Here is a 26,609-nt window from a genome sequence, read left to right on the forward strand (position 1 = left end):
ACGTCATTTTCAGGAAAGGTCAAACTTGTAAATTTGGGACTTTTCAAGAATGTGAAGTCTGCTCAAATAGTCCTCCTGTCCTCATAGTGTTCCAGAACAAGAATAGCACCTGGTGGTTGACTGGACACATGAGGAATGAGAGGAGGAGAGAAGCTGAGGATTATTTTTTTTTTCCCCTTGGGTGTTGATTTAGAAATCAATTACTGGTCTGTTCACTTCAGTCAAAATGGTAGAGTCAATCCTTTGTCCTCACATAGCCTTAACTCCTTGTGGTGCTAAGCAGTCCCTTTATAAAGCTTGATGGTTCTGCCTCCCTATTTGTAAAATATTTGTCTAAATGGAATAAAGATAGGAAAAACTGGATACGTAATTTTAGACAGGTTAGAAACCAATGTACCCCAAACCATACCAAAGGTCAAGAAAGAGTGGCTAATTCTGCCTTAAAAAGTCAGCCTTAAGGGAGGGGAGGGTGGGTGATGGGTATTGAGGAGGGCACCTTTTGGGATGAGCACTGGGTGTTGTACGGAAACCAATTTGACAATAAATTTCATATATTGAAAAAAAAAAAGTCAGCCTTAGCTACTTTCCCACCTAGCCACTCCTGTCTTTAGTTTTTCAGCCTCCTCATATGAGGCAGCTTCCAAATTCAGAATTCCAAAAAGCTGAATTATCTTGATTCCTCCCAACGTTGGCACAGACTATAAGGAATTCTCAATGCCAGTAATCCTAGAGAAACAGATGGACATTTTTAATCACAAGCATTTATGTGCAACCCAAATGATGCAGTTTTGGATAAATATGGAAATTGATCTTAGCCTTCCTTGTGTCTTTCCATCCTAATGAAGGAACCTGCCAAAGGCAGAGGAGAAGGAAGGGAGAAAGGATCCTCTGGGTTGAAAGATGAAAAAAGCCTGGCAGAAATGGGTCACCTGTGAAATGAAAACTTTCAATGTTCCTAAGGTTTGCAAAATTGATTTGAGTTGATTGTAGCCCTCATTTCAACTTTGCAAGATGTCATAAAATTGCCTACTGAATGTTTGAAATTGGACAAAAAGGGTGGGAAGATTATTTCCCAAACCATAAAATGAAAATGTTAGAGCCAAAAGACACCTCATCAAAATTTAATCCAACAGCCTAAAATTTCAAAACAGAAAACAGGGCAAAGAGATTCACAGATATTAAGGAATAGAAAGGAAAGTAGTACCTGGGGGCTCTTGGGTGGCTCAGTTGGTTCAGCGTCTGACTCTTGATTTTGGCTCAGATCACAATCTCACGGTTCGTGAGTTTGAGCCCCTCATCAGACTCTGCGGTGACAGTGTGGAGTCTGCTTGAGATTCTCTTTCTCTCTCTGCACCTACCACTCTCTCTCTTAAAAAAAAGAAAGAAAGAAAGAAAGAAAGAAAGAAAGAAAGAAAGAAAGAAAGAAAGGAAGGAAGGAAGGAAGGAAATTAGTACCTGGAAGTAAAGAGAAGGTTTTATTTATTTATTTTTTTAACGTTTATTTATTTTTGAGACAGAGAGAGACAGAGCATGAATGGGGGAGGGGCAGAGAGAGAGGGAGACACAGAATGGGAAGCAGGCTCCAGGCTCTGAGCCATCAGCCCAGAGCCCGACGCGGGGCTCGAACTCACAGACCGCGAGATCATGACCAGAGCTGAAGTCGGACGCCCAACCGACCGAGCCACCCAGGCGCCCCTAAAGAGAAGGTTTTAAAAAACAACAGTAAGTCCTGGATTTAGAAGTTATGAAATAAAGGTTTGGAAAATACAGTTGTTTTTTTTTAAAGGGAAGCATTACACCAGTTATTAAAAGTGGTCCAGGGGCGCCTGGGTGGCGCAGTCGGTTAAGTGTCCGACTTCAGCCAGGTCACGATCTCGCGGTCTGCGAGTTCGAGCCCCGCGTCAGGCTCTGGGCTGATGGCTCAGAGCCTGGAGCCTGTTTCTGATTCTGTGTCTCCCTCTCTCTCTGCCCCTCCCCCGTTCATGCTCTGTCTCTCTCTGTCCCAAAAATAAAATAAACGTTGAAAAAAAAAATTAAAAAAAAAAAATAAAATAAAAGTGGTCCAGAATTTCAGTCAGATGTTAAAGTAATCCTTTGTAGAAAAAAAAAAAGGAAATATCTGTAGTATACATTTGATCCAATTTTATCTTTCTACACTTTGTCCAGCATGCCAGACAAAGGTGCTACAGGTGCCACTTTGATGATTTAGTTTTGCTAAATTTAACAAACTAGATATATGTACTGTTTTGGTATTTTTATGAATTGGTAAATGTGTCTCGTGAGTAAATACCATGAGATTTTAAGTATTTTGACATTTACTTCTGAATTGTAAGGAGATTAAGGGTCAATGATACAGCCAACATCCCTGGACTGGGGTATCTTTATAAATAAGCCAGTTTAGATTGTAGGGGCTTTCTTAAGTCTTGTGGTCTCCATCCCCTTTGGTAGAATTACATACAGATTTGTTTTCTTTCTTTTCTTTTAAAACTTGTAAATCATTCTGCTTAATTTTCATCATTTTTTTTTGTCTGTAAAAAAAGTGTTCATTTGTCCCCCTTATTACAACAGGGTGACTAGAAGTTATCTGGCGACCTCCTTAGATCTGGCCATCTAAAACAAAAAAGGCAAAGCAAGTGTCAACAGTGTATGACATGGAGAAAATTCAAGGGCTGTGATGTGTTCTCTGTGTTCCTTTAGTATTTATAGCTTTAGGGGCATCTGTGTAGCTTAGCCGTTTAAGCGACCAACGTCAGCTCAGGTCATGACCATATGCCCGTGGGTTCAAGCCCCTTGTCCAGCTGTGCGCTAACAGCTCAGAGGCTGGAACCTGCTTCTGATTCTGTGTCTCCTTCTCTCTTTGCCCCTCCTCCGCTCAGTCTCTCTCATTCAAAATAATAAACATTAGAAATTAAAAAAAAATATTTAGTAGCTTTAGGGGATAGGTTCCCAAATTTCCCTCCTGTCACTGGTTGCGTCAGGACATTTGTTAAAAATATTGATTCCTGGAGGTGACTGGGTGGCTCAGTCAATTAAGGATTGGACTCTTGGTTTCGGCTCAGGTTACCTTCCCAGGATCATGGGATTGAGCCTCACGTGGGGTTCCTCGCTGAGTGTGCAGCCTGCTTAAGTTTTCTCTTTCTCTGTCTCTCTCTCTCCCCCTCCCTCTCCCCTGCTCATGCTCTCTCTAAAATAAAAAATAAAAAATAGAGTCTAGCAATATAATATAGCACAAAAATACCATAAAAAATCACGTAATTAAAAAAATATATATATATGTATATATATTCCTGGACGCTACTCCAGACTTACTGAGTCTGAATCCCGGGAAAGTACTTAGAAACACGCATTTTTTAAACAAGCCTGGAAGTTGGCTTGCAAACTGCTGCGGGGATTTACAAGCCCTTCACTCCTACTAGTTTCCACTAGCTTCACGCCACCCCAGGTCTTCACGCCGCGTCCCGCCCCTGTCCCCGCCCCTCGTAGCCGGCCTTACCCAGGCCCCGCCCACCGCGGTCTCGTGTGGCCTCGCGGGACCATTCCCATAATGCCCCGCGCCAGGCCGCGGTTGCCAGGCAACGCCTGGGGTCCCCGCTGCGGGTCTCGTGGGGTTCCGCCGGGCTATGGGTTCCCCCGGCCTTCGGCCGCTCCTTCTTGTGCTCCTGGATTGCTGCGCCTCCGTGAGCGCCCAGGCCGCTGCCACCGCGCCCGTGACGACGGAGGGCTTCAACTCTACGGAGGCAGCCTGGATGACTCTCCGACCCGCCTTGTCTCCTAGGCCCCCCGGAACCCCCAAGGCCCCCGGGCCCTTCTCTGGCCCCAGGCCCACTCCGGTCACGGACGGTGGGTACCAAGTGGCAGTTCCTGGGGATCCAGAGTGATCCAACCTGGAGCGGTTAGCCCGGGTGAGGATGTAATAATGATAGTTAACATTTATGGAACACGCAGCTGTGTGCAGGCATTTCTAAGTATTTCATAGGCTTTGAGTCTCTCAGCAGCCCTTAAGGGTAGATAGACCTCATTATCCCTCCCCTACACATGAGAAAATTGAGGCTCACAGAGCGTGACAGTATAAAATCTTTGCAATTACTTGCAGTGGTCCTGGACAACATTATGCTAGAGGTAATAATGAACGAACTGTTACACCTTTGCAGCCAAAGGTGAAATTATGCAAATCCAAAGTTTCTGGGCAGTTATGGAAGTTGAATGCGTAGGATGCGTTGAACTTTTGATTTATCAAAAAGAGACGCCAGATGTCTAGTTTACTAAATGTGACTAGGCCCTTGTCTGTTGACTTCAGTTATGAAAACCCAGGATTCCTCCCATGTTGAGTTGGAGGTGGGAAGCGATGAGGTGAGGGGTGATGCCCACCTCTGAGGATTCATCCTGAGGGATAATTAACATATTTCTCAGAAAGTGACCTAATGCTGGAGTTACACATTAGTGAATATTGTATAATGTGATAAGACATGGATGACTTAAGGGGATGGCTGTAACCCTGAGATGCTCAGAGTGCAAAATTTTGTGAATATGCTTTTTTCTGGGTGAGGGTTCTTAGCAGTGAGCAGTTTCTCAAAGGGGTTTGTGATCTCAAAAAATAAACCAGACCAAAACATCAAAACTGTAAGTCCTCTGACTGTAACCCCAATAGGCATGCAGTATTTTTTTTTTTTTTCCTTTGTGAGAGAAAAAGATCTTGAGTAAGGCTCAGTATTAGTTGAAAAGTCGTGGTTGGCTGACACCATGTACTGTAGGACTTCAGTTCCTGAATCATCATTTTTCCAGAGGGCCTCCTTTATACATTATGTGTAAGGAAACGTACAGAGAAATACATTTTTACATTTTCTGTTTCAGTATATATTAACCAAACTTCTATATTGAAACTGTCAATTTGGTGAATTAGGGGAGGTAAATAAATGATATACAGGAACAGAATTCAATATCCACAATTCTCTAAGGTTGGGACTGGGTTGTCCTTTATCCATCTAAGTATTCCATTTGTTTATGTACTTTCTCCCCACAATAAATCTATTCTTGAACCATCATTACTCGGGCATGTGTTCAGGGCTGTTTTTCCAGTATGGCGGATGCATTTGCATTTCATCTTTTTAAAGGACCCCTCTCTAGATCTGTGACTATAATGGTAAGAAATGACAGTTGGCATTTATTAACTGCTTACTGTGTAGCAGCAGGCCCTGTGCTAAGCTTTTCATCTTAATGTATCTCATTTAATTCCCAATGGTGTGGGTTATCCCCATTTTCTGGGTAGGTGAATTAGTTGCCTGATTTTAGGTCCCACCCCTGCCCTGAGTTGGAGCAGGGGCTGATGGAGTGGAGAACTGGACACCACGTGCAGAATGGGTTATAGGTAGAAGAGAAAAGTGATAACTTCATTCTTGGTCTGAGCTCTGTTCATTAATATCTTGCTCTAGAGCCAGGCATGTAGATGTTAAGAGGTCTAGAAGAGCAGCTGAGCGCTACTTAGACCTTGGGAGCGCTCAGCAGATACTTGTTGGCTGATTAAGTGCACTCACATCCTGGATAGAGACCTTTTTTTTTTTTTTCTTCCCTAAGTGGTGTTCTTAAACACTATTGCTTTGTCCTTACTGGTCATATAGTTACTTACAAGGGTTTTGAGTTCTGAAAAACAAGTCAAGATTGTAATTTTAAGCACATAAGGCAGGGAGCCTAAACAACTTTTTTTTTTTTTTTTTTTTTTTACATTAGCTTGCACACGTTGCCTTTTCATTTCTCTAAGCACATAGGAGAGTCCTTGGCTAGAGGGAAGTATGTAAGCTTAAGGGGGAAAACTTTTGTGTCTCAGATGAAAGGATTGTGTATTTATTGGCAAAACCTTCCTCTTACACTTCCTTCCAGAGGATGCTGTTGTACCTTTTTTGAGGTGTATTTTGTAAAGCTGATTTTTGTTGTGAAGTAGTTCATTCATGCAAATCAGAATGTTAAATTGACTCTCTACCACCATTTGCTTAACATCCTTGTTTGTTTTGCATGAGATTTTTTTTTTTTTTGAAAAAGGAAACAAAACATTTTACGTAAGACTGAAGCATGATCTTATTCTCCTCTTCTCAGGAATAATTACTACCATGAATTCCCTGTTTATCATTCTTATGCTCTGCCATCTTTAAAAGGGTTATCTCTCCCCTGTTTGACAGAATAAAATAGAGACTTAAAAATCCAGATAGTCATTATTAAAAATTAAATGTTGTGAACTGGGGAGATTTCTACCCTTTCTATCCCCCCCCCCATGTTTTATTGTCTAAATTACCAAAGATATTTCCAGAACCCCAGGTACAAAGCACCTGAGCCAGTTTGATTCTTGGTTAATAGTTTGAATGTGGGCTCTGTTTTAAAGCTGCAAGGTGACATCTGAGGAGAGAAATAAGATTGAGAACCCTGATTCCTGGTGGCCTTCATTGGGCTCTTCCTCTGAATCAGAGTCTCCAGAGGAGGGGCTTGGGAATCTGTACTATTACACCAGGTTCTTATGGTCCGGCAAGTGATTTAGCATGCTGGTTCTTAAATTATCAGCATCACCTGGATAGTTTTGAAAAACACAAATGTCTGGGTTTCATAGCTTACCAAATCAGAGTCTTTGTAGGTAAAGCACAAACAGAACTTTCCAAGTGAGTCAGATGATTAGCTATTTTGGGGAAACTTCAGATTGAGGAGTATTCAAACTGACTAATTTTCACTTCACAAATTTCCCTCTCTGCCCCCAACCTGAAGTGCAGTGGGAAAAATCAAATGGACCTTTTGTATGATATGGACTTTTGGTACTTTGCAGTGGCAGGGGGCAGTCACTCCCTGCTGATTGTGAAGTTCTGCATCCCACCTCTTTTGTTTCTGTAGTTGCTGCTCTGTGTGTCTGTGACTTGTCTCCAGCACAGTGTGACGTCAACTGCTGTTGTGATCCTGATTGCAGCCCCGTGGATTTCAGTGTCTTTTCTGCCTGTTCAGTTCCAAGTGTCACGTAAGTTTGTGATGCATGCAGTTTTGATGGAATTGAACCAAGATTATAAAATTTGAGGACAGAAAGTGAAAACTCTTGCAGGCTGAAAAACCCATACCTGGTTTCCTGAATTTTGCATCATTCAGAAGCCATGCTGTCCAAACCAATATGTTTGGAGTATGCCTTATTTGCATCCAGCCAGCTGATAGTGCAGGCCAAAGAGAAGAGAGAGTCTGCTTGGTTGAGAGTATAAGGAAATCTTTGTTTCCAGAGACTGAATTACATTTCACTCTGATTTGTAAACAGATAATGTGCACGTTTTTGTATAGGTGAATTAGTCTCATGTATATAGCGTAGGGTGAAAAATGCAGTTTAATTTTACAGCTTTTGTTGTGGATATAGTACTTGTAACAAAAAATTAAACAGATAGGAAAGCTTTGTTTATACTTTTATGATGTGTAAATCTACTGGGGATTCTCACAGTTCACATTGTATAGGAGAATAATGGCAAATAACATTCCCAGTTGATTATCAGGTTAAGAAATAATCTCTTCTGAATGGTTTGTTTCTCGTAATTCAGATTTCAAAGCTCTTTGAAAAATATAGCACTTAAAAGAGGTTAATTTATTCAGGATGGGACCAATTTATTATTCAGAGATAGCTAACTTAAATTTAGCTATCTCTGTAGCTAAATTTGTAGTAAATTGTAGCAGTTGATACTTGACAGATTGAATGCTTTTTGGAAGTAGGATGTGTTTTTCCATGAAGAACTATTTTATTGATCAATGAGAAAGTGAATCTACTCCCAATATTGTAAAAATGTTTGGAGAATGGTATGTTGTAGTCAGATTACTTTTCTGGTTATCTGGGCTACATCATAGTTAAATCTTTGTTAGAAACCATTCTGCTTTTCTGCCTTAGTAAGTAACAGGAGCCTGAGAGAGATTTCAGCTCCAATTCGAGATGATTATTTAGAATCTTTTTTTTTATTAGTCAATACTGAATTTTAGATATAGACTATTTAGAATATGGGTCAGCAAGCTTTTCCTGTGGAAGGCCACATAGTAAATATTTTAAGCTTCACAGGCCAGGGGTGCCTGGGTGGCTTAGGCAGTTGAGCGACCGACTCTTGATTGCGGCTCAAGTCATGATTTCACGGTTCATGAGTTTGAGCCCCGTATCAGGCTCCACACCAAGATAATGTGGAGTATGCTTGGGCTTCTCTCTCTGTTCCTCTCTCTCCCCACCCTCCCTGCCTCCCTCTCTGCCCCTCCTGTGTGTACTCTTTTTCTCAAAATAAATAATAAACTTTAAAAAAAAGCTTCATAGACCAGTGGTCTCTGTTGCAACTTCCTCAACTCTACCATTGATGAGCAAAAGCAGCCATAGACAATGTGTAAATGAATGGGCATGACTGTGTTTCAATGAAGTTTTATAAAATTAGGTGTGGTTTGTGGACTCCTGGTATAGACATTAGAGCTGAATCCATAGTGCCCTCAGGAAAGGACCTCAGAATTTTTTTTGAGTTAGTTTTCTGCCCCCTTTACTTATTTATTTATTTACATTTAAAAAGTTACATTTATAAATATTCATTTTTAAAAATTTGTTTAATTTACATCCAAGTTAGTTAATATATAGTGCTATAATGATTTCAGGAGTAGATTCAAGTGATTCATCCCCTATGTATAACACCCAGTGCTCATCCCAACAAGTGTCCTCCCTAATGCCCCTCACCCATTTAGCCCATCTCCCTACCCACAAACCCTCCAGCAACCCTCAGTTTGTTCTCTGTATTTAAGAGTATCTTATGTTTTTGTATCTCCTTGTTTTTATGTTATTTTTGCTTCCCTTCCCTTATGTTCATCGGTTTTGTATCTTAAATTCCTCATATGAGTGAAGTCGTATAATACTTGTCTTTCTCTGACTGGCTAATTTCACTTAACATAATACCCTCTAGTTCCATCCACGTAGTTGCAAATGTCAAGACTTCATTCTTTTTGATTGCCGAGTAATACTCCATTGTGTGTGTGTACATATATATATATATTCTCCATATCTTTTTGTTTAAAAAAAATTTTTAAGTTTATTTTTGAGAGATATATGTATATTCTCCACATCTTTTTATTTGCTTAAAAAAATTTTTTTTAAAGTGTATTTATTTTTGAGAGAGAGAGAGAGAGAGAGAGAGAGAGATAGCATGAGCAGAGAGGGGGCAGAGAGAGAGGGAGACACAGAATCCGAAGCAGGCTCTGGGCTCTGAGCTGTCAACACAGAGCCCCATGTGGGGCTTGAACTCACGAACTGTGAGATCATGACCTGAGCCGAAGTTGGACGCTTAACTGACTGAGCCACCCAGGTGCCCCCCACATCTTCTTTATCCATTCATCCATCAATGGGTATTTGGGCTCTTGCCATACTTTGGCTATTGTTGATAGCGCTGCTATAAACATGGAGGTGCATGTGCCCCTTTGAAATAACATACCTGTATCCCATGCATAAATACCTAGTAGTGCAATTGCTGGGTCATAGGGTAGTTCTATTTTTAATTTTTTGAGGAGCCTCCATACTGTTTTCCAGAGTGGCTGCACCAGTTTGCATTCCCATGAGTTAGTTTTACTTACGACTTTCTCCTAAATACGAAGTGTAGAAATAATGAAATAAAAATTAATAATCCTAATTAATTATTTTCATTATGTAGGTTCTAATTCATAAAAGGTTTGTTTACATATGCTTAACTGTCAGCAGCTAATTAATGATTTGTAAATTTATTGTGAAGGTTATTAAGTTAATGTCTGTTTTCCTCACCAGATGTGAGGTTCATGAAATCAAGATTAATATCCCTCTTACATACTTTCTGTCACTAGTGCCTAGTCTAGCTCCTGCCACACAGTTGGCCCTCATTAGAAGTGAGTTGACTCTGTGGGTGAGTTTCCCCCCTCCACCCCTAACCGGCCCTCTGGTATTCTCTTTTGACATCTCTACCACTGTCCTCTCAGGAAGACAGCCAGGCCAGAACCTGCAGGCTACCCTGACTCCTTCCTCTTCTTTGCCTTCTCCATCTAGCTGTCTTTCACACCTCGTGCTTCCATGAGCACCAGTGTAGAAGATGAGCTACATGCGGCCCTGCCCTCCAAGAGCTCACTGACAAAGGGAGACAGAGGAATGGTGGCAGTGCTGCCCCAGGCACTGAGACAACTGAGAAGAGTGGCATCTAACCTGGGCAGTTGGACTAAAGAAGTCTTTCTAGAAAAGACAATCTGAGCTGGGTCCTGAAGGATGTGAAGTTGGCCGGCATGGAATCGGGGAGGGCATTCCAGGCCGAGGGAGCCACGTGACAGAGTCCTGGGAGTGAGGGGGTATGGCCTGGCCTGCTGCCTTAACTGCAGGTAGCTGAGTGTGGCTGGAGAGCGGGACTGAGAGGAGTATGCTGCAGTGGCCGGGGTCAGATCCTGAGGGGCCTTGTGTGCACACTGAGGGTTTGGGTTTTGTCCTGAACTCTGCAGGATGCCGGGGGTGAGGGGATTAGATTCCCACCTTAAGCAGTTCTGCGGCAGCACGGGTGATGATGGGTCATAGGGGCTAAGCCTGGTGGCAGGGAACCAAGTAAGAAACTGTTGGAGATACGGATGAACAGGTGCCCTCCTCCCCACGCTGAAGGTTGTGACTAGAGACATATGCAGAACCGATACCCCTCCACTGCACAGGATTTGAGAGCAGGCAGACTGGAAGGGGAAGAGTAAGGAGTTCCGTTCTACTGAATTCTTTACACTAGCCCTTGTGTCTGTCCATTCCTACTCCCTCTGTATAAGGTCACACCTCATTTTGTCGCTTGCCATAAAAAAGCCTTCAGAAGCTCTCATTACCTACATACTTCTTAGCCTGGATTCAGATCTATCCCGATTCAGATCTATCCCCAAACTCTTTCAGATCCTACTTCCTACTAACCCGTCTTGTCTCCTCCATGCATCCGAACTTTGGTACTCAAGAATTTTCTAGACCCCATCAGTACATTACCCATCCTTGGCCAATGCCATTCTTGCACTCTCTAACTCCTGTACATCCTTTAAGATGCAGTAGGCCTCGTAAATTTTTTAGTGCTGGATCTTTTCTCATAAATACTATTTATAGGTTCTTTATGCCCACAGTAATGACCAATATGCCATTAGAATTATACAGAGCTTTTGGAAAAGCAGCCACTTATAAAATTGATAGCTTCCTTATACTTTAGCAATAACCATCAAAAAATATAATGAAAATGGATCCTATTCATAACACCCCATAGAAATGTCACATAAAACGTAAGTACTTAGAATTTATGTGAAGAAAACTGAAATATGGTGCGAGACCTAAAACATTTGAATACATGGAGAGATAATTTTTGTAGTGGGATGAGAAGAATCATTATGTAAACACTTTAACTTATAAAAACTTAATTTGTAGGGGTGCCTGGGTGGCTCACTTGGGCATCCGGCTCCTGATTTCGGCTAAGGTCATGATCTCATGGTTTGTGTGCTGGTACCACACAGCGTGCTTGGGATTCTGTCTCTCCCTCTTTCTCTGCCTGTCCCCTGCTCACTGTCTCTCAGGTAATTAAATAAATAGATAAAAATAGTTAAAAAAAAAAAACACCTTAATTTGAAGTGTAATTCCATTGTCAGATGGGGGTGGGGTGGATAATACATCAGCATGATTGAAAATTCATCTAGAAGAATAAACCTGAGAACAGCCAAGACATTATTGAATAAGAAGAGCAAAGTATCAGCTTTCAAACATGTTGTAACATTATAGTAATGAAAGTAATGCATATTGCTTCAAGACAGATAGGTAGATCAGGATGAGAATAGTCCAAAAATCCATTCTGTGTACTGATTTTAAAAAACCCACAGAATACTATGTATTTTTTTCCTGTTTAATGTATAGTAAGTATGATTTTACAACAATGGAGTAAAGTTTGGATCACTCAGTAAATGATGTAAGATGGTAACTATTGAAAAGTAAAAATGTTAGACTTCTGCGTCATAGCATTATATCAGTACATTACCAATAGATCAAAGAGTAAAATGTTAAAAAAATTAATGAAAAAATGAAAAATATAGGTGAAATTTGTTGTTCTTGGGTTAAGGAATGTCTTTTAAGCATAAGCCCACAGGCAAACCATAAAAGATTGATAATTTTATTTAAAAAATCAAGGGGTACCTGGCTGGCTCAGTCCACGGAGCATGTGACTATTGATGTCAAGGTTGTGAGTTCAAGCCCCATGTTGGGTGTAGAGATTACTTAAAAATAAAACTTTTGGGTTAAAAAAAATTTTTTTTTAAGTAAGGCTTCATGCCCAGCATGGAGCCCAACACCAGGCTTGAACTCATGACCCTGAGATCAGGACCTGAGCTGAGATCAAGAGTCTAATGCTTAACTGACTGAGCCACCCACATGCCCCCAAAATAAAATCTTAAAAAAAAAAAAAAGATTAAAACTTATTTATGACAAAAAACACCATAAAATTGAAAGATAGCAAACAGGGAAAAAATATTTACAACACATGACACTCGAGATTCTTAAAAAATGGATTCTTGCAAACCAATGAGAAGACAAATATCCTCATAAAAAATGTTGAATAGGTATGAAGAAGCACCTTACTGAAGAAATACCAGTGAGCAATAACCATATGGAAAAATGTTTACACTCACTAGTAAATGAGAAAAGTCAAATTAAAACAATGAGATAGCAGATTTTTGCCTGTGAAATTGGCAAAGTGTAGAAACTGAATAATGTGTATTCTTGGCAATAGTACAGGGACATAGGCACTCTTAACTGCAGTACTGGTGAGCACGCGTCTTCCTTTTCTGGAGGGAATCTGGCAGTATGTCTCAGAAGCCTTGAACAATACACCTACCTTTTGACCCAGCAATTCTACCTCAGGGAACACAGCCTGAGGAAATAGCTGGAGACGTTCATAAATATGTGCAAGGGTGATGTTAAAGTGTTATATGTAATCGGGGAAAGCAGAAACAACCTAGACCAACAGTAGAGAATTGGCTAAAAAAAATTGGGGTAGCTTACTTAAATAAATTGGTATAGAATAAAGCCATTTCATATAGTATTGCAAAAACATATTGATGACATGAGAAATGTTGGGCAGTATATACTGAGAAAAGGTCTTAAAAGCAGCACATAGAATATGATCCCATTTTTGTTACCTTGCTATCTTCACACCATACCTGTATCAAAATGATTACACTTTGTCAAATCTGGGATTGGTTGAAGTCTTGACTGTACCCTAACTTCTAAGCCCCCAAACTTCCAGATGACTTCACATTTTCTGATTTTCAGTCTGTTGAAGGCAGCTTTATTCTAAAGACAAGGAATTTTGGATCCATTCTGGGTACTTGTAAACAATCTGAAGTTCTGCAAAATTTTATAATTGATGGTGTCAGAGTTTTACAAGGTTCATTTACATCAAAATTATACCCTGATCTATATTCTGTACTTGATACGATTTCCTTAAAGGTTATTCTACTTGTCTTAATATTTTCTCTGTTAAAGGAAAAAGTTTCAAATGCTGAACATTTTAACACTGAATAAACCAAATAAAAATGGATTCAGTTCTAACATCACGCTTTCATGAATATCTTCCATGTAGTTGTTAACATAGTACAGTACAAGCATCTGACAGTTTTAAAATAATCTTGCTAAGATTGTGTGCATATGCCTTAAAATTTTGTATTATTATTTTTTAATTTCCAGGGGTGATAGTCAGTTTTGTAGTCAAAAAGCAGCCATCTATTCACTGAATTTTACAGCAAACCCACCTCAAAGGATATTTAAACTTGTTGACCAGATTAATCCATCTATTTTCTGCATTCATATTACAAACTGTAAGTATTTGATGCTGATATACTTTGAGAAGCCCTGGAAATTTTTTCTTTAAAAAGTTCTTTTATGGAACAAATGTCTCATTCAGTTAGATTTAAAGCATTCAGGTTATGGTTTGGCTCAGGTGTATCTTCTGAGGCCTTCTCACAGGCGACTGCAAAAACTTGATAGGCCTGTGGGCACGTATGTTTTCATTAAAACTAATGTGCTTATGTAGTTGTCTTTTGAAGTTACATACTTTATTTCACAGGTGTTTATAATATGTAGGCATGCGTAGGAATCTAGATTTATTTAGGTTGTGTGTATATTTATGTAGTTTTTTATTTTCTCCTGGTTTTTTAATGGTTGAAAATCAGGTTCAGCTTTGGTTTCAATTTCCTTTTTTCTCTTTTATTTTTACTAAGAATATTTGCATGAAAACAGGATCTTTATTTTTATCTGAGCATTGAGCTCAGATAGGGGTCTAGAGCCAAAAGTACATATAAGTGCAAAGTGTTATTAAGATATCCAAGATCAAAGACATATTTATGGTTTTATTGCTTAAACTTCATCATCTTTTCAGAACGTCTTTATATTTTGAGTTCGTTCCCTTGCAGTCGAAAACCAGGTGAATGCTCTGTGATTGGTAATCTAAAGTAATGACTGGTCAGTTATTGTCGGGTCCTATGACGTAAGACCAGGCAACTGAGCATACCAGCCCATTTCCTCCTCTCTATTCCATACACAGCACATTGTTCTCCTGGGCGTTGGTTGGAGGTGGCTGCGTGATGGTAGAAACAGTCTTTTGTCCCTGTCACCATCTGCAGAGAGCTGCACCTCAGAGGTTGATGCAGCTGGCTCCCCAGTCCGTGGGCTGCAGAAAGATTGATTATTACTGGCTTTTGTTGTGCTTCGCCTGCAGGCTTTACAAACCGTTACTTCCACACTGTTAGAGAAACAGGCCGAATCTAGGGATCCTGTTTATTTAATAAGACTCGAGAAATTTTGGGTAAAGTAAATATGGAAAGAGACACTTTTTTTTTCATATCAGCCTTTAAAAAAAAATTTAATGTTTATTTTTGAGAGAGTGAGCAAGCGAGCACGAGCGGGGGAGGGGCAGAGAGTGAGGGAGATACAGAGCCTGAAGCAGGCTCCAGGCTCTGAGCTGTCTGCACAGAGCCTGACACGGGGCTTGAACTCATGAACTGCAAGATCACGACCTGAGCCGAAGTTGGACACTTAACTGACTGAGCCACCCAGGCCCCCCTCACATCAGCCTTAATGCTACTTAAAAGCTGTTTCCAAAATATTATGTGTTATATATAATGCTCATATTATATTGTATGCTGACTTAAAATACTTTTTCTAAAAACAGATAAACCTGCATTATCATTTATTAATCCAGAAGTGCCTGATGAAAATAATTTTGATAAATTGATGGAAACATCTGATGGTTTTTCCTTGAATTCAGAATCAGAGATTTCTTTCACAATCCAGTCAGATGCTCCAGATACTGCAAAATATGAGGTGAATCAAGAACTTGATTAAGTCCATTCATCTTGTTGCAAATATCCTGTCCTTGTGAGTTAATTTTTCAGTATGTTATCAGCAAAACTGGTTTCCCTGAGACAGAATTCACATTACAGAGGGGAAAACTTCATGTTCATGCCTACAAATCAAAGATCACAAAGATTAAAATTGAGTAGTTGAATTCTAACATAAGGTTTTTTTATTCTTTAGTAAGCCTGCATTTTTCTCTGCAGAAATCTTTGTGCTTCTCCACCTCAAAAGACGCAGCAGAGTGTGTGAGTCGTGCTGTTGGGGACACAGAGTGGATTAGTTGTGTGCCTGGTCCACTTCTCAAAGCTGTATTTAGTTTCACAGATTTTAGAAAAATGTGTGCTATTTTATATACTATCCATTAGTAAACTTTTCAATGTAATATACATTAACTTTGAATAAACTTCAGATTTTTTGGAAACATCTTAAAAGAGAAATATAAAAACATTCTGTGCTAATTCTAAAAGGTAAAAGCATCGAGGTACATATGATGGAAAGGCCATAGTGTCCATGAAAATGCACATTGGAAATCACTGTTAATAGATCAACATATATTCCTGATTTTTAAATGCATCTGTAAAAATATACACGTATAGTATTGTATGGAAGTAGGATTTGTAGTTATCTACATTGTTATGTAAGCTTCCTTTTTTATTCAGTGATCAATCTTACACATCTTCCCATATCAATATAAAAATTACCATTTCTTGATCATTTTCCACATGCCAGGCACTGTGCAAAGCTTTCCAGACATTACTTCACACAACCCTGAAATAATGCGTCTTGTCCCCATTAACCGATGAGAAAAAGAAACTTCAGTCTAGGAAAGTAACTTATCAGAGCTACTGTCGGAGCTACAGTTTACTGATACAAAGTATACTCTCTGTGTATGTATCATCATTGTTGAACCATTCCACTATTAACAGACATTTGTTTCCGGTTTTTGCTATCATAAATAATCCATAAGGAACATTCTGATAGATATGTATATCTTTGTCTGATTAAATCCTTAGGATACATTCCTATAACTGGATTAACTTGGGCAAAATGAATGGAAGTTTAAAACCTCTGTCTCAGGTTGCCCTCCAGAAAGATTATAGGAGTTTAAACTCCCAGGTCCAGTGAAGGAGAGGGCTTGTTTCCCTAGATCCTTGTTGGTACCGAGATTCAAGAAAATTGGCTGTATGCCCAATAGCTGCAAATTTTGATTTGAATATTGGGGAAAAGTTTCACATGGTTTGGTTTTCGGAAAGAAGGCCTATCATTTTTATGATTTTGATGTATACCGTATCTGTTATTAAATAATTATTGCTAATACAAAATAACTACCTGTCTCACTTCCGTTGCTGGCTACCCAGTTTCTGTCTGCATTGGAAGATGCTATGTCAACTTCTTATATACCTCTCTGGAGGAATTCTGTAATAAAAAAAACAAAACAAAAACCCTGCAAATACAATAATGCTCACACACAGAGACATATATCCTTAAAAGAAAGGGATGGGGCATATGGGTGTAAGCTCCGTGTGGGCAGGGACCATATCTGTTTTTTGTTCATTACTGTGTTCCTGATGCCTGTAACTGTGTCTAGCACATAGTAGGTGTCTAGTAAGTGTTGAATGAATGCTTTTAATAGCACCATAATAGCTATTGGTTGGTCTGTTCACAGTATGGGGTTCGTCTGCAGACTTCAGAGTCATTCTTGAGATTTCCCTCTCCCCTTACGTCATCTCTCTGCACTGATGATAACCCTGCAGGTAAGACAGTGGGCAATTTTTTCTTTCTACAAACAGAGTTTGCTCTTAGTTTAAATTTATAGTAGTCATAATGGAACAGGCTTCATAACTAGAAATAGTCTATCTTTGAAAGAGGTCTCAAAGGTTATGCAGTTTAGATTCCCGACCAGTGCCCAAATCTTTTCTACCATGTGACTGCATGAGCACTTGTAGTGATGGGGAACTCACTACCCGAAACCAGCCCACCGTTGTTTAACCCTGCCAAGCTTGGGGGAAGTTCTTTCTTCACTGGAGCTAAAGTTTGTCAATAGCTAATGTTTATTAAACACTTACTTTGTGCTGGGTATTGTATTAAGTGCTTCCACGTGTTTTTCCATGAGGAAACTGAGGAACATTCAGCAGCCCATGCAGCTGCTTCCCATAGATCCTGCTTCTCCTTTCAGGAGCATCATAGACACGGTGGAGTCACCATCCTGGCAGTGGGAGGCAGCAGACATGGCTCTCCAATCCTTAAGGCAGCATCACAGTGAAGAAGCTAGCTGAGTAGTGTATGGTCACATGTGGCCGAATGGAACATCATTTCGTACAGGAATAGAAGTGGATTCTGTTGAAAAGATGCTCAATCTTGCTCACAATAGGAACAGTGTAAATTAAAACCAAACTGAGATACCATTTCCATCCAATGGATTGGCAAAGCTTAAGAAATTTAAGACTCTGGAGAGTCTTGATCTCCAGGCATTGATCTTACATACCTGGTGGGACCACAAATTGGTACAGCCTCTGTGAAGAGCAATTTAGCAGTATGTGTCAAAATTGCAGGTGAATATGCCCTTTGACCCACTGTTCTGCTTCTAGGAGTTGGTCCTACAGAATGTCTGGCCCACATGCAAAATTGTAGATCGCAGCATTGTTGGTGATGGCAAAGCCAGAGATAACTTAAGCGTCCATTAATGTGGAACTGGTTGAATAAATTGTGGCGGATCTATGATAGAATACTGATTATCCCTAAAAAAAAAAAAAAAAAGGAGAAATCTCTTCATATTCTGAGCTAGACTGAACTCCAAAATATATTGTTCAGTGAAAAAAAGTGAAGGGCAGAATGTATAGCACATATTTGTTTCTAAAAGGGGAAAGGAATACTAAAAATACATATACCCACGCTTTTATTTGCGTAGAATATTTCCAGAAAGATACACAACAAACTTGACGCTGATTGTCTCTGGAGACAAGCAGTTGTTTCTGGTGGTGGCTGGGCCAGGGCGGGGATGGGGGGAAGGGGACAAGCGTTGGAGAGAGACTCTCAATATCCTTTTGTGCCTTTTGAATTGTGTGAATGTATAACCTATTCAAAACACAGTTTCTTAAACCCTATTTGAAGCATGTTGTATATCTGTGTTATAACTTATTTTACGATTTTACTTAGATTACAAGTTTTTAGTTACCATTGGACAGTTGAAAAATTTCTTCTCTCTCTCTCTCTTTTTCCCCCCTTGGGAATGTTATGATTTCTAGCATTTCTGGTGAACCAAGCTGTTAAGTGCACCAGAAGGATAAATTTGGCACAGTGTGAAGAAATTGAAGCCCTGGGCATGGCTTATTACAGCAGCCCTAAAATTTTGAGGGTAAGAATTATTTTGAAGCGAAACTTATTCATCAGGTTTGTTTTCTGTTCTTTGCACTCTTTTTTTTTTATAAAATTTTTTTAAACATGTATTTATTATTGAGAGACAGACACAGAGCATGAGCAGAGGAGGGGCAGAGAGAGGGGGAGACACAGAATCGGAAGCAGGCTCCAGGCTCCAAGGTGTCAGCACAGAGCCCGATGTGGGGCTCGAACCCACGAACCGTGAGATCATGACCTGAGCTGAAGTTGGCTGCCCAACCAACTGAGCCACCCAGGCACCTCAGGTTCTTTGCGCTCTTTTGAAATAATGACAAGTATAGAAAAATTTCAGTACCTGATTGACAATTCAAGTTTAAATTTGTCTTCTCTGGTTCTTCAGTATACTGTTACCAAAGATATTGAAATAATCACTTAAAATAATTTTTATTTTTACATAGCTCATATTTTGCTTTTAGTCATTGTGGGTCTTTGTTTTTTTTCTTGCGGGGCGGGGGCTCTCACTCATTTTTATGGTAACCGATAATGTCTGTCTCCTGAATAAAAAAAGACTTTAAGAACTGAAAACTTTAGAAATTATAAAAACATCTTAATGTCTGTGGCAGAAATAATCACTTTAGCACCAAAAAGATACCTCTCTGAGAAGCAGGCTGGAAAAGAATAGAAAATCCACGTTCTGGTTCACTGATGAAATAAGCAGGAAAAGACAGGTAGGAGATAGGATTTCTGGAGAAGGGGAAGAGGTCACGGTGTTATCGAGGCCCCTTCTTTCTGGTTGCAGTGACCGAAGCTGGAAGGGAGTCAATAAGAGAGGCCACTGGCCCACTTGGTGGATGGCATGGAGGGTTGTGAGAGGTAAAAGTTATTTTCAATAATGAAAAACCATATGATTGCTGTGAACCCTCACCTCCTGATTTCCTTATTTTGGGGGGAACGGGAAGGGAGGAGGGTGGTCCATGACATCAGTATTCATCTGGGCTGCAGTTTTCAGAACCAAGTTTAAGCTTTTCCTCTCTCATCCCTTTCCCTCTTCCCCTCTTCCCCTCTCCTCATAAGTCAGCCATGTAGATCTTTGAATTCTTGCAGGTATTTGACCTCTCGTGGTGCTGGAAGTAGCCCCTCAAGCGTGCAGTCTCCGCGCTCTCAGCCCAGGCCTCCCCAAACATGTCTACTCAGCCCCCACCCCTAAGTTCCCTTTGGCCTGGTAGGGTGTCTTATGATGAAAAGTGAGGTTGGGGGAGACGGGGATGGAGAGTGAAGGGAGGTCGAGGCCTTCGGAAGAGTACTCTGCTGTGTTGGGGACGCAGGAGCTCGCCATTGAGTAGTTTGGGCTAAAGGCAGGAAGAGCAGTTAGGAGGCTGTGGAATCACCTGGGCCGGTGACAGTGGCCTTCCAGTGAGGACAGGTGCAGGAGGGTGACCTAGGAGGATAGGAGCCACATCTCCCCCACAGTACTGTGTCACTGGTGACCATGTAGAAAGTACGTAAAGATTACAGTGAAGCATGGAGGCTTCCAGAGACCAGCTCTGTCAGGCTGTTCCATTAAGCTTCCAGTCTAAAGAAATGAATATAGAAGGAAGACATAAAGTTACCTTTGGATTAGGAGACAGATATAAAAATATGTAGGTGGCAAGTCTTGATTAAGGAAACTGTTTTCTTCTTTGTGAAGTCTGTGATAAGTTGAATATATCCTTTAACCTGCGGTCTGAAAAAGCAATAGAAATGTTTCTTTCCATTGTACTTAACAAAATTTGTTGTTTCTTTTTGTTTAGGTGCCTGGTTTGAGAACAAAGGCAGAGGTAAGAGTATTTCTTGGTGGAAAGTAAGATAGATTATAATATATGGTCTTATTTTTGAGCCCTTTGAAATGAATACGCTTATGATTAGAAGGGTACCTTACTGCCAATAACAAAAACATTTGCCAAAAGGCAAACAGAAATGAAATAGGGAAACTCTTTAGTAGAGGACCTTTTTGTAATTACCGATTTTTAAAATTTGTAAAATTTTGAAAAATACAAAATTTTCAAAACCCCTGTTTTCATAGTTTGCACTTTTTCATATTTAAATGGTTTAGCTATGTTATTGACAATGGGTTCACACCCATTGGCTTCTGTGCTTTCCAGGCATCCCTTTAGGTCTTCTTGGTCTCCTGTCAGGAGAGCTGGTTAGCTACCAGGATGCCGTCTGTCCATCTGTCTGGGGTAGAAGGTAGACACAGTGAATGGTCCTGTGAATGTCCACACTTGTGTAGGAGCTGAACCCTCTTGGTATAGCTTCAGGGGTTGAGGTATGGGTGTCGATTCTGTCCAACCCCACTCCAGAGGCTCTGTCAGGCTGTGGTCGGGAGGCCAAGGTCTTCTCGTGGGTATGTTAGAGCAAAGGAACATGGATCTACCCCTTATTTTTGGGTCTGCACCCTGTGCCTGTGAATACAGTTCCCAAGGAGGACCAAGTTGATGGCCTTGTCGTGGTCTCCCACCAAAGCTCATGGAATTGGTTGACCTTGGTTCAAAATTCAACTTTGCCGTTATTTTCTCATATGACATATGCCTCACTCCCCAGTTGTTGAGCAGATGGTAAGTGTGTGCCCCAGAAAAGGTGTAAAGCTTGAGTGGGAGAATGCACATAGGTACTCTGCACAGTGTCTGGTGCCCAGGGAGCACTTGGGACAGTGATACCTACTGTAATTGATTTCATTAAGTCTCTAGACACAGATGTGTTTGAGGTAGACGTTTGAAAGGAAATAGTCATGTGATTTGGGACTTCACACTTCTGTGTGTAGGCCTGGATTTCCTCATCTGTGAAGGTGTTTTCAAACTTGTTCAGAGTTTTTTCAAATGTGATCTTAAGCAGAACTCTCCCTACTGTGTTAAGTTGGATTGAATCCAAAGCCCCTGGTTGGAGCAGGGGTGGGGCCCAGAGCTCTCCACCTGCCTGGCCTCCCCATCTCTCTCCTGTTTAGTCCTTCTGAGGAACCTATGGCTCCCAGGAACCCAGTTTGAAAACCATACAATAGACTAGCTTTCAAATACCTCAAATCAAAGTGCTTTGATTCTACCATTCAAAACTTGAACGGTCTGTGGGGACAGCGATCCTGTCCATCTTGTTCGTGACATATCCATAGTAGTAAGCTGGTGCCTAGTATGTACTGGGTACTCAGTGGGTTACGTGTTAATTGAATCAGTGCCTAGGGGATTGGTTCAATCAAGCAGGGAAGACCTAGTGTGAGGATGACGGGTGTTATGGGAAGGGGCGTGCTGCGTGCTGAACACTGTTCTCATTCCTATGCACGTCTGAAGTCCATTAGTCTGTTAGTCTCAGCAGTCCTGGGAGTAGGGCCTGTTGTCATTCCCTGGCACATGAGTTACAGAGCAGTTGAATTAGCTTGCTCAAGGCTGCCCAGTGGGGAAGTGGCAGAGCTGGGATAGGAATCTCCAAAGACCTGACTCTCAACCACAACACTGGACAAGCTATACTGTGTGCCAGGCCCCCAGTTACAAGCTTCACACACATTCCTTCTCTGCCTCCTATGGCCATGCAGTCAGGAAGTGGCACTGGGACTTAGAACTCAGATTTGTGTGATACCAAAGCTTGTGCTCTAAAGGACAAATATATCAACTAATATCAGAGATTGTTTATAAAGATTTTTAAAAAGCAACTTCCAAGATTTGTTAGAGGATCAGGAGTATAAAAATTGGATCTAGGCTCCCCATTAAGTGCAGCCTGTTAGGCTTGCCTGGAATCGTTGTTAATATCTATTGAACCATCAATGAAAGATTAAGTTACGGCACTATATTTCCACTGTTACGTATGCTTTAGTTCTTTGCCACAGGGTAGCTTGGGGGTGGGATAGGACCGAATAGGACATTCAGGAAACCAGAGTAGCCCCACCATTTTCATTCTGTGACTATTCCAGTGGCTGTTGCCAGACTAGTCTTTCCAAAGCTTGTCTAACCTGGGCCCTTCGGTTTTTGCCAACTACGTTTGTATACCACCGGAATGGCTCCATCACAGGCTGGTGTGGAAGGGTGTGTGCTTTCTTAGAACCCAGGATTCGTGCTGATCCAGGGATCAGTAGGTTCAGATAAAGAGATCCAGAGTTGTCTTTTGAGGATGTAAACCGAGGAGTTCATTAACTCATAGCAAGGGACTCCCTATGTAGGTCTTACGTGGATTGGTGGGCTTGTTATGCAGAGGGTGTTGTGGTGCTTGGTGGTGCCCTTTTGCCACTGTTGTCACATGACAGCTTGTCTTTGCTTCCAAACCCTGTCACGTTCCTAGAGGTTTGACTTATAAGGACAGTTACAGGTCCTCTTGGTCATGGGAGCAGATGTGTAACAACTACTTATTTATCTATAAAATGACAGCTTAAATACCTAGTAATTTTGAATTATAAACAGCATGGTACATGATTGAGGGCAAAGTTCAAAGCAATATAAACAACTAGATACAAGTTAGATTCCTTCCTAAACAGTGATTTCTGAGCACTGACATTTAAAGCAAACATCAGATTTGTCACATGGTATGAAGAGGCCCAACTCCCTAGAGGGTTGAGCCATGTAAAGGATTGCTTGCTGCTTGTTGTTCTGCTGGCTGTGGCCATAAATGAAAAATGTCCTTTATTTTTTAAAACAATGTTATTTATTTTGAGGGAGGGAGAGAGAGAGGAGCACGCAAGCAGGGGAGGGGCAGAGAGAGGGGGAGAGAGAGAATCCCAAGCAGGTTCCATGCTGTCAGCGTCCAGAGCCCGACACGGGGTTTGAACCGACACATGGTGAGATCATGACCTGAACCAAAGTCAAGCGTCGGACACTCCACCAACTGAGCACCCACGTGCCCCATGAAAAATGTCCTTTAATAGCATTGGGTTAAGCAGAGCTTCCTGATTCTGCTTGAAAGATTTATCTGTCTCTGTTTTCTCTTACCATGATCCCACCACTGTGTGTGTGTGTGTGTGTGTGTGTGTGTGTGTGTGTGTGTAAGGATGTGTGTAGAAGTTGGGTGTGAAGTGGGCCAAGGGTATATTCAGGGAGGGTGTGGGGGTATAGGGAGCTTTGTTCTGGGACTGCAGAATGTGCTCGTGTGTACAGAATGAGTGCATTTATCGGTAGGAGCTGTGCTCTGGAGGTGAATATATGTGAATGTGAGATACAATTCACATACCATAAAACTCACCATTTTTAAGTGTGCGATTTGTGCAGTTTTTAGTATATTCACAAGGTTGTGTAACCATCACCACTACCTAATTCCAGAACATTTTTTAATTAGTTTAAAATGTTTATTTTTGAGAGTGAGAGAGAGTGAGCGTGCGCGCGCATGTTGGGGAGGGGCAAAGAGAGAGGAGACGGGATCCGAAGCAGGCTCCAGCAAGCCCGAGGTGGAGCTTGAACTCACGAAATGTGAGATCGTGACATGAGCTGAAGTCAGACGTTCAACCAACTGAGCCACCCAGAACATTTTCATCACCTCAGAAAGAACCCCTGTGCTCATTAGCAGGCACTCCTCATTCTTCTCTAATCCTCTCCGTCAACCCCTAGGCAACCGCTAATCTACTTTCTGTCACTGTGGATTTGCCTGTTCTGGACATTTCCGATAAATGGGATCATGTAATATGTGACCTTTTGTGTCTGGCTTCTTTCACTTAGCATCATGTTTTCAAGATTCATCTATGTTGTGGAATGAATCAGCACTTCATTCCATTTTATGGATGAATAATATTCTTTTGTACGGCCATACTACATTTTTCCATTTATCAGTTGATGGATCATTGCATTGTTTTCAGTTTTTGGCTGTTAGGAATGCTGCTGTGAACATTTGTGTACAAGTTTTTGTGTGAACATAGATTTTCGGAGGTAACCACTTTGAAAGATTTGGTAATATCCTTCTCTAGTATTTTCTGTGTAAATATATCTACATATAAGCAAATGTATTTTTGCAAGTGTGGAACTATAATATGCATACTGTTGTGTGGCATGCTTTTCCCTGCTTGGCAGTCTGTCGGCGGAGTTTGTCTCCAGTTTTTCGTTACTGTAACCGATTCATCTCTATTGGACGGTGTCCTCAGTGAGCCATCTCCTTTACTTGGCAGATCCCTATCACTGTTCAGTCCATCCTCATGGAGTCTCTGAATAAAACGCTAGCCCGACTGGAGGACACAGATGTACTGAACCAGACTCTTGTTGAGGCTGGGGACGTTAAAATCTGCACTAACGTTGTTCTTGAGGTAGGTGCCCAGTTTGGCTTTGAAAGCAGAGTCTGTGTGGCAGACTCAGGCTGCATGGCCCCGAGGGAGGACCTGGACGCCCTTCAGAGGGGGCTCTGGCCCATTCTGATGTGTTGGTTTTCTTGGCTTGCCCTCCTGCTTGCCTTCATGCTCTGTCATTAGAGGATGCTTCTTTAGGGTCTCTGAAAGAATCACGTGTGGTTTTTCTCCACAAACCTAGTGACTTTCAAGAATATACCAAAATTTGTCGTTGCTCTTGTTTTACCACATTTCCCCTGCGGAGATGGACTGATCACGATCTGCTCAAACCTGCTGATTTGGAATACACGTAACTAGGTACAGAGAGGCTCAGATGACGCTGTCAGCTGGGGGTGGTGAGGCAACTCGTCCTGAAGTCTGATGAGCCAGGACAGAAAAGCTTCCATGAATAGAGAAATGGGAAAGGACTTGCCTTCTATATGTATTTTGAGTTATTAATACAGCTACAGAAATGCAACAGGAACAGGTGGATTTGGAGTATCGTTTTGTTTTTAGGTCAAGTACAGCCTCACATATACAGATGCAGGGGAAATAACCAAAGCTGATCTCTCTCTCCTTCTGGGGACAGTGAGCAGTGCAATGCTTCCACTTGAGCAAAAGTTTGAAATTCGTTTCATTCAGGTAGGTTTGATCAATTTTGTACACATATTTAATTGCAAATAAAAAGAAACCATAACTTCTTAGGGGAAAAGGTATCCCAATTTAGAAGTATTACCATCTATCCATTTGTACTAAACAAAGGGTTTATGTCGCATGTGTTTGTGAGGAAATCAGGCAGAGTCCTTGTATCTTATCCTTTCTGGGAGTAAGATTTTCTTCCATGTGAGCTTGTTCTTTTATAGAATGATCTACTCCTACACTCAGCAGATATATTTATAGTTCTGAGTAGGGGGGAGGAATTCTTTTATTGGTTGGAAATCCTAGATTTCACTGTGAAAAGCATTTTATTTTCACCCTATTTCCTTATTAAATTAAGAATTATTTGGGGGCATTTCTTCTTTGTCTTTTCAGCAAAATACAAAGCCGGTTCCTCTCAGTGGAAACCCTGGTTATGTTGTAGGGCTCCCATTAGCTGCTGGATTTCAGCCTCAGAAGGGATATCCTTTTTGGTTCTGTAGACAAGGTTGATTTCCCTGTCCCCTTGTGTGTGTCGCTCTTCTCTTTATTGCTGAGAGTCCTGTGAGCTGGAGGCTAGTTCTGGCCAGGACTTCTCTGGTTGGCTCTGGTGGGTGGTGGGTCTGGCCGCAGAGCACGTGAGGTACGTGGGGTGGTTGGGGGTGAAACAGCGTGACCCTGGAAAACGTGTTTTATAGTGAAAATCTTAAGACAGAAAAGTTGACAGACTTTTAGATATATTTAATTGCATACTTAAACAGAGACTCTTAAACACATTTAGTGATTTTGAAAAATTGGAAATATTTTAAAGGAGGAACGGTTTCTGAGGATTTTCCTTCTGAGGATCTCCTAATCAAGGAGAATAGAACCGTTTTTTGCTCTGTCCCAGGAAATAACTGTCAAAATCGCAGATGCCTAGAGAAGGGATATTTGGGTTTCACTTCATGTCACACATGTGTCACTGTCTCCTGAAAATCGGACTGCTTTTGTACTGGGTGA

General features: G+C 41.1%; 1 protein-coding gene across 5 annotated transcripts in view; it reads left to right on the plus strand.

Annotated features, from left to right (window-relative positions):
- Nucleotides 1–3,541: 3,541 nt before the first annotated feature.
- The window catches only part of TCTN1 (tectonic family member 1), a 28,561-nt gene continuing 5,493 nt past the window's right edge, over nucleotides 3,542–26,609 (plus strand). For 2 of the 5 annotated variants that reach the window (XM_043557568.1, XM_043557569.1), the window contains exons 1-10: nucleotides 3,543–3,840; nucleotides 6,868–6,988; nucleotides 13,712–13,842; nucleotides 15,195–15,346; nucleotides 17,046–17,133; nucleotides 18,625–18,734; nucleotides 20,506–20,532; nucleotides 24,822–24,956; nucleotides 25,491–25,616; nucleotides 26,007–26,092. In XM_043557568.1, coding sequence (XP_043413503.1) covers nucleotides 3,621–3,840; nucleotides 6,868–6,988; nucleotides 13,712–13,842; nucleotides 15,195–15,346; nucleotides 17,046–17,133; nucleotides 18,625–18,734; nucleotides 20,506–20,532; nucleotides 24,822–24,956; nucleotides 25,491–25,616; nucleotides 26,007–26,092 — 1,196 coding nt within the window. In that variant the 5' untranslated portion in view covers nucleotides 3,543–3,620. Of the gene's footprint in view, nucleotides 3,903–6,867; nucleotides 6,989–13,711; nucleotides 13,843–15,194; nucleotides 15,347–17,045; nucleotides 17,134–18,624; nucleotides 18,735–20,505; nucleotides 20,533–24,821; nucleotides 24,957–25,490; nucleotides 25,617–26,006; nucleotides 26,093–26,609 lie in introns of all 5 variants that reach the window. The other 3 variants (XM_043557570.1, XM_043557572.1, XM_043557571.1) reach the window with 3 other exon arrangements.

This window comes from Prionailurus bengalensis, chromosome D3 (genome assembly GCF_016509475.1).
Source record: "Prionailurus bengalensis isolate Pbe53 chromosome D3, Fcat_Pben_1.1_paternal_pri, whole genome shotgun sequence".
NCBI classification, from domain to species: domain Eukaryota; kingdom Metazoa; phylum Chordata; class Mammalia; order Carnivora; family Felidae; genus Prionailurus; species Prionailurus bengalensis.